An 8,161-nucleotide genomic window follows, 5' to 3' on the forward strand; every position below is an offset into this window, starting at 1 on the left:
GAGGGGATGGAGAGAGAGACCAGGCTGGAGTAAGAAAGGAGAAAGGATAGTCAGCTGGGGTACCACTGATGCCTTGCTGTCTGGGACCCAGAGATTCAGGACCCATTGTGAGGTGAGCCCAGACCCCCTACCACAACTTCCTGGACCCCAATCCCTGAGGCAGCAGGACCCAGCAATGTGGGTGGGGATCCAGGGTGAGGCTTTCCAGGAGAGGTGGCTCTTACCTAGGCCGCTAGTCTCCAGTGTGAGTGTGACAGTGCAGAACAGATTGACGTTGGCGTTGTAGACAGTGAACTCCACAAACACTGCTCTGGTCAGGGCATCCAGCCAGCTGTTGTCAAAGAGGTACTGGAGAATTCTGCGGAGGGAGGAAGGGAGTGCTTGGGCACCTTCGTTCTCGGGAGGTCCCCTGCCCTTGAACCTTTGGATGAGCTAGGGCTTACTGTCTAAACCTTCTCCTCTGCTCTGATTCCGGGCTAAGTGGCTAGCTTTCGGGGGACAGTCACCATTTGCCAGCCACCAGGTGTGTTAGCTTGTATGGTCTCCTGAACATTAGAACAGAGGTTCTCAAGGAGGGGCCTCCAGCCAACATCTGTAGCATGTTGTGAATACAGGCTCTCAGGCTCTGTCAGCTACATCTGAAAAGCTGGGTGTGCTTGGCTGTGCCCCATCCAGGGAAGTAGAATGCTTCTTTTAAGTCAGAGAGCTATAGTGTTCCAGAGGAACCTCACAAGGCATGGGGACCCAGGCAGTAGCTGCAACTATGGGGGCTCCTCTGGATGGCACCTTACATGGGACTAGGTCCTGGAGAACTCAGCCTGGCATAATAAAAAGAGCAACATGCCCTGGGGCAGCAGAGGGAGGTGAGTTCAAATCCCAACTGCCTCTTGGCTAAGAGACTAACTTCTTCAGAAGTTTGTCTCCTCATTCACAATGGCAGTAGCATCAGTCTCCCTAGGCTGAGAAAATGAAATTACGGGTGTGCACATACATGCATGCTTAGTAGTAATAGCTGCCCTTGCCTCCCAGGTCTGGGGGTGTGCGTGGGATACCTAGGGTCTAGAATACTTCCTGAATGATTCTTGCTCACCCTTCCCCTCCCAGAGTGGCCCGAATGAACTCTGCCTGGCCTTATTTTGGAGGCTGCGTTCTCCAGCCCACCAGGCACTTTTAACAAATAGCATCACTGAGCCAGAAAAGAACCAAGTGTCTCTTACCTTGAGGCGCTTTGGTGATCAGTCCCCAAGGGGACCACATAGCCTCCTCCCCCGTACAGGGTAAGTTTGCCCCACATGGGATAACCGCGGCGTTGGCTCTGGCTCTGGTACCGCCACGCCTGAGGGAAGCCATTGCTGTTATTGTGGGCAGAGGCATTCCAGCCTTCTCCATAGTCTACCAGGTCTTCAACACCCAGGGAATATGGCCCACGGCATCCATCCAGAGAATCCTGTAATTGCTGGGCAACAGCGCAAGAGCTTTTCTGGACCCTTACTTGGCGAATGTGGGCACTGCCAACCAACTTAGAGTTCCCGTCAGTGACAAAGCCTAAAGATGAGAACCAACCAGGAGGGCAAGTGTAGCATCTGAAAGCATTCTAACTCCTCCCAGGCTCCCCCACCCAGAGGCACACGTGGGTGTATCCGTTAGAGAGAGAGAGAAGGGTAGGATGCATTCTGTTAGAACATGGCCCTTCCTCTTTAAGACCCTGGGCACTCTTGAGAAGGGATTAGGTCACACCTCCATGCGGCTCTCTCTGGGATAGATTCGAGCAGTATTTCTGTGCTGTGGTTTTATGGCTCCTGGTTTATGGTCCTAACCTGTACACAGGCTCTTCCATGCTCCTTGTACGCTATTCTGAATGAAATCACATTACACAAAACTTCCCCACCCCCTAAAGCATATAAAAGTCTATGTTCTGGGGATTGTCCTTTAGATTTCTTGGAAGACTCACAGGACTGCCCTGGGGGTTCTCTCTGAAGGCACTTCTCTGGCCTCCTCCTCTCTCCACCGCTCCTCCCATGGTGCTCTTCATGCTCTCTCTCTCTCTCTACCCTAATCTCTCTTCACCACCACCACTACCACCCCCCCATCCACCCCCCCCCCCCCCCCCCCCCCCCCCCCCCCCCCCACCCCCCCCCCCCCCCCCCCCCCCCCCCACCCACCCATCCACCCACCCCCCCCCCCCCCCCGTGGGCTCTCTCTATAGCCCTGGCTGTCCTAGAACTCACAGAGATTCACCTGCCTCTGCCTCCTGCCTCCCATGTCCTGGGATTAAAGATGCAAGCCGCCTTCCCAACCCCCACCCCATTCTTATCCTTAATGAAGCCCTCTCAGGTTGTAAAAGGAAGTCTTCTTCCCTCGCCTCACGGCCTTGGCTCTCCCATAAGCTGTGCCATTTTCTGTCTAACGTTCTCCCCCAGCCTTGGGGCCCATCATGGTCCTGAGCCCTTTCTCCTAATAAACTGCATCGCTGAAGGGTGGTTATGTGTCAGCTTCCTTTCCTGGGCCAACTACTGCCTCGTTATCATGAAAATATCTAATCCATGCATTACCCCACCATTTCTGCAACTTGAACACTGTATGTTCTACATTCATTCATTCTTTCTTTCTATATCCCAACTCTGTCAGCCTGAACACCATCTGTGTCCTTCCCAACCCTCACTTCCTAACAGGCACCACATCCTAACAGTACTTCCTATCCCCTTCTCCTGTATCCCACATCTGTCCCCATCCTCTCTGTCTCTCTAGCATCCTGACTCCTGCCTCTGCCTACTTCTAGAGTAATGCTTCTTGCCCCACAGGTTTGTGTTGCCTCCTTGTGTAGAAAGCTCCCTGGTGCCTCTTCTCCATGAGGATAAACGTGATCGATAGAGCTCTCCCACAACCTCCCCTCCCTGTCCCTCTCTTCCACACAGCTCCACACCCACCCTTCACACAGGTATCCCACAGTACTCACACCCAACACCTTGCAGTTGCTTGGACTTTGCAGTTCCGTGGTATACTGGCTTTGTCACCTCATGTCCTTTCTCCTGCCTGGACACTGTACTTGCCAAGACAGTTTAGGCTTCCTACCTCTCACGCAAGATGGTCATCAGTTCACACCAGTCTCCTGATATGATCATGCGGCTCTTGTGGTTTTATGCTGTCAGTGACTTATAGCTGTTCCCACACGGTTACATGCACAAGGGGGCCTGACACGCTGTCTCAGGGTTAGGGGACTACCTGGGTGATGACCATATAGGTTCTTCACTAGTGTGGTGTTGGCCCATTCGAAGAACCCTCTGAAGCCCAGGACAGGCGAAAAGCCTTGACTGAAGCTGCGTTCCAGATGTCGGTGGAAGTGGTAAGCATTGGGGTCCCTTTGCCCATAGGCCACCAGCAGCAGCATCCACAGGAAAGCCAGGTAGGCTGGAAAGGATGCACAGCCTGTCAGGCGGGTCCTTGACTCCCACCAAGCTCAAGGAGGAAAGGGACCACACTGGACTTAGAGCCCTGGAGGGCTCACAGCCCAGCTTTTGCTGGAGGGAGATACACAGACAAAGAGATCCTGCTTCTTCCTCTCTACAGGTGCCTCTTTGTGGTTTATTCCTCTTCATTCAGATGATAACTTTAAGGCCTGGGATTGAAGTGGGAGGACCAGCTAATGCTTATAAAGCTTTTAGAACGAGACCCAACCAGGGAGTCTTGCTGTGTTTCTTTTAAGCAGGGTCTCACATCCCAGGCTGGCATTGAACTTGCTACACCTACGATACTAGCCATAAATTCCTGATCCTCCCAGCACTAGAATTATAGGCCCAAACCCGCCATGCTTGACCTTCTCTTCAAAACTATTTGTGTGTTATTCTTGTGTGTACAAGAGTGTGAACGTGTGTATGCCACAGCATGTGCATCGGTTAGAGGGTAGCATGCAGAACCCCATTCCCTACTTCCACGATGGGTTTTAGGGAGTGAAGCCAGACCACCAGGCTTGAGTAGCAAATTGCCTGGCTTTCTAGGAATGAGCTGGGAATTGACTTCTGACTGCGGAGCCTGGGCTTGCTAAAGGAACACTCTCCCACTAAGCTAAACCCCAGAACCAGTTAGCTTCTTTTTCATTTTCAAGTGTGCTGTGTATGCACATACGTGTGGGTGACCAGAGGACAGTGTGGAGTTTCATGTTCTATAACTCTCCACCTTTCCCCTTGGGACGAGGTCTGGCCCTGACCCCAGATCGAGGCTGGCAACCATCATCCTCCATTAGCACCAGGGTTGAAAGTACATGCAACCACATCTGTGTTGTTGTTTTTACACACGTGCTGGGAATCTAAACTAGGGCTTCATGCTTGCAAAGTTTTCAGTCTTACCTACTGAGCCCCCTGCAGACCCCTATCCCTGTATTTAAGACAGAACTGTTAAAACCAGGCCCCTGCCCTGTGGCATTGCTAATGAAAAGGTCAGCTCTGGAACTTTGGGGAGGTCACAGAAAGCTTGCCCCTCCAGAAGGGAGAAGCAGTTAACATTCCTCTGACTACAGGAGGGGAATGACCTGCAGGTGGGGACACATTCCTCAGGACAGACATTGCCCACCTTCAGACAAGGGAAGTCCTTGCCACCTCATTCCCTAAAGACCAATCAGTTTAAAAAGTCACATTGTAGCTGGCCGAGGTGGTGCACGCCTTTAATCCCAGCACTCTGGAGGCAGAGGCAGAGGCAGGTGGATTTCTGAGTTCGAGGCCAGCCTGGTCTACAAAGTGAGTTCCAAGACAACCAGGGCTACACAGAGAAACCCCTGTCTCAAAAAATAAAAAAATAAAAATAAAAAAAAAAGAAAAAAGTCACATTGTTCTGCCAATCACATTGTGCCTAATGGCTGCTGCACTGAAAACTATAAAAAGCTCACTGAACAAACTGCTTGGTGCAGTTCAACCCCAACATGTTGGACCAATAAAATTCCTCTTGCTTTAGTCATCAACTCTGACTCCCCGTGGTTCACTCAGGAAGTCCCCGGTAAGCCAAGGCTTGACAGAGTCTTACACTGCCAATACAGTGATGGAGCAACAAATATGATCCTGTGCTCATGGCGTCCATGGAAGACAGGCAGGGTCTTCTTGTCTTTAGATCAGAAAGTCATACATAACAATCGAGGCAGGGTACAGATTCCTACTGAGCCACACCCTCCAGCCGTGGGCTGGAGATCTGCACCAGGAGGCACCACCACCCAGTCCCCTGCTGGGCCTAGATGGACACCAATAATGATAATGCATAGGAAAATTGGGAGTGGGGGGCTCCCATTCTCCTCACGGTCTCCAGCAGAACTGAACCATCGACCCCTATTTCTTGGCTTCTTTCCTTTCTCTGGGGTACTTCCCCTCCGACCCATCTGCCTGAGATCCCCTTGCTAGTGAACCCTAACCACCCACATCTGCTTTAGGGGAATCAGGAAAACACTGAAAGCTCTGGCGGGGAGCAACGGGGAGGGGAGGGTCCTCTCTAAAGACAAGCTCTAAGAGTTAGAGAATGGGAAGAATTAGCCAGAAGGAAAGGTGGGGAGGAGGGCGGGGACATTCCAGGCAGTGGAAAAGATAGGACAGAACAAAAGACACAGTAGAAGCATTGGATCTCAGGAGCCACAGAAACCATTACACGGGAGAGGGAACCCAAGAGGGTAAGACCACAGTAGGGGACGCAAACTTCAAACCAAGAGCTTAAAAGACTTCAGGCAGAAAAGTCAGGACAAGTAGCTATCTACAGAAACTGAGGCCTAGGGACAGCAAGGGGTTCATCAGAGGGCACTCAGTGTGTCTGGGGCACCAGGCGCGGGAAGTTGCCCACCCAGGATCTCTCTGATGAGAGCAAATGCTTTCTGCTCCTTGAGGCGAGTGGTTTTCATCTTCTCGATTGCAGCCATGGGAGGAGGCTGGTAAGCGCGCTCCATGCTGTGCCTCCGTGATCGGAACAAGACCCAGGGATCTGTGGACGGGAGGACAGGAAACAGTCCCCCATGTGACAGGGAAACCAGGTGTTGCCACCAGCCATTCTGATAGGTGTCTGATGGCCCATCTATTGGGTGTGTTATGTCTGCCTCTCCTATCCCCAGCATTTGTTATCTACCACCCTGCTGGAATCCACACTTCTACTGAAAGAACCCTTCTTGGGGATGAAATGTTTTAAATCACAGTCACAGTTATGTAGTCCTCTGAATTTACTAGAAGCAATGAATTACATCCAACAGTGAGTGAATTTTATGTCGATTATGCTACGGAACCCATCGCTGCCTGAAACAGAGCCAGCTCTTCCTTGAAGACTCGCCAAAAGAATGATGGGAGGAAAATCTGCTAGGCTGGGAAGCTGGCATCTCTTCAGGGAGAAATTACCCTTTCATTGAAAAAGGAGATTTTGGTTGTTGAGAAATGGGATTTTTTTTTTTTTTTTTTTTTTTTTTTTTTTTGTATGTGCAAAGCCAAAACTCTACCCTGGAATGGAAGCATACAAGCCTGGGACCGGGCGAACCTCGGTGCTCATGAGCAGGGCTTGTAATCTCTGTGTGCTCCTGAGTGCACTGGCTTCTGCTTTATCTTTGCTAATGTCAAGGTTACTTATTGATTCTGTTTTGTTTGCTCATCTGTCTGAGGAAAGCTCTTCTTTCCTTCCTTTGAGAGCTCCATTGGTAAGGAGGGGTGAGGTGGGGGGTTGGGGAGGACTGACCAGGGGCCTCTTAGACCAGCATTGTTCCCATTAATCTTTGTTTACCAAAACCAGCAGGGACAGCCTGGACCCTTGGTTACAGACTGCAGACTTTGTGTCCCAGAAGTCGACTGTGTGGCCTCTCTCTGCAGCCTACCCATGCTGACTGAAGGCTTTCCTTTCCTTTGAAATTTCAGGCATCCACACCTTGGTATCCAGCATACTATATAGAGCTGAGAATGTAGCTCCTTTGGTAGAGTGCCTGTGTTTTGTCCCCAGCACCACATAAACTGGCTTGGTGGCACATGCCTGGAGGTGGCAATGGGTTGGGGACGTCTGAATGCAAATTCATTTTCAGTTATATACCAAGTTCAAGGCCTGGATGTGTAGGTCTGTCTCTAAAAAGAATACAGCCTGCTCTATCCCCAATGACACACCCCTGGTTAAAAGGTTATGCTGGGTTATCAGGAAGAAAGAAAGGAAGGGAAGGAATAAGGCTCCAAGGAAGGAAGGAAGGAAGAAAGGGAGGGAGGGAGGGAGGGAGGGAGGGAGGAAGGAAGGAAGAAAGAAAGAAGGGTATCTCTTGTTTGGCTACTCTGGAATGGCTGATAAGTCCCTTGTAAAGATAATGTCTGAGAGTGCCCAAGGCCCAGGACACCTCAGCTGACCTACTCAGCCTTGTCTGTCACTGGGTGGTTAAGCCCCTGTCTCCACATACCAGGCCCTATTACCTGGGCTAGACAGATGTCCTGGAAATAAGGGCAAGGTCTCTTCATCATCTTCTCTCTTCAAGACCAGCGCAAAGAAAGCAGCAAAGCCCAGCACCTGGAAATCACCTCATGTGAGCCGGAGGCTACAGGGACCTCTTCAAGGCCCAAGACCGAAGGATCAGCCATTCTCACAGAGGGAGGTCAGTATGGACAGAGGGCTACCACCAGTCAAAAGGCTGACAAGCCCTGAAACTTCCCAGAGCTTCCCACTTTGCTGCCCAGCCATCCAGAACATCTCTCACTTCTGACTCCATCTCACCCCATCCCCGAAGCTCTGCATCAGCTGATACAACCTGCAACCCATCTGTCTGTTATGCCCAAGTGAAGGGGACCCTGTGGTTTGATTTGGATCACTGGGGACACACCCCAGCTCTAGTCTTCTAGCCTTGGCTGGTGGAAATTGTCAAGCTTTTGAGTCTTACTGAAAAGACCATTCAGGACTGGGAAGGTAGTTCAGTTGGCAGAGTGCTTGCCTGGCATGCACAAAACCCTGGTTTCATCTCCAGCAACATGAATGGAGTGTCTACATTAACAGACTATGACAGCACACACCTGCAATCCCAGCACTAGGGAGGTGGAGGCTGGAAAATCAGAAGTTTGAGGCCAGCCTCAGCTAAAGAATTTGTGACCACCTTGGGATATTGGTATATATATATATATATATATATATATATATATATATATATATATGTGTGTGTGTGTGTGTGTGTGTGTGTGTGTGTGTNNNT

General features: G+C 50.8%; 1 protein-coding gene across 1 annotated transcript in view; it reads right to left on the reverse strand.

Moving 5' to 3' along the window:
• The window catches only part of Pkd1l2 (polycystin 1 like 2), an 81,612-nt gene that overhangs the window by 12,767 nt on the left and 60,684 nt on the right, over window positions 1-8,161 (reverse strand). The window contains 5 exon segments of the mRNA XM_021170683.1: window positions 225-358; window positions 1,218-1,545; window positions 3,223-3,408; window positions 5,812-5,949; window positions 7,395-7,488. Of these exon segments, the coding sequence (XP_021026342.1) occupies window positions 225-358; window positions 1,218-1,545; window positions 3,223-3,408; window positions 5,812-5,949; window positions 7,395-7,488 (880 nt within the window).

The sequence above is a fragment of the Mus caroli genome, chromosome 8 (assembly GCF_900094665.2).
Source record: "Mus caroli chromosome 8, CAROLI_EIJ_v1.1, whole genome shotgun sequence".
Taxonomy (NCBI): domain Eukaryota; kingdom Metazoa; phylum Chordata; class Mammalia; order Rodentia; family Muridae; genus Mus; species Mus caroli.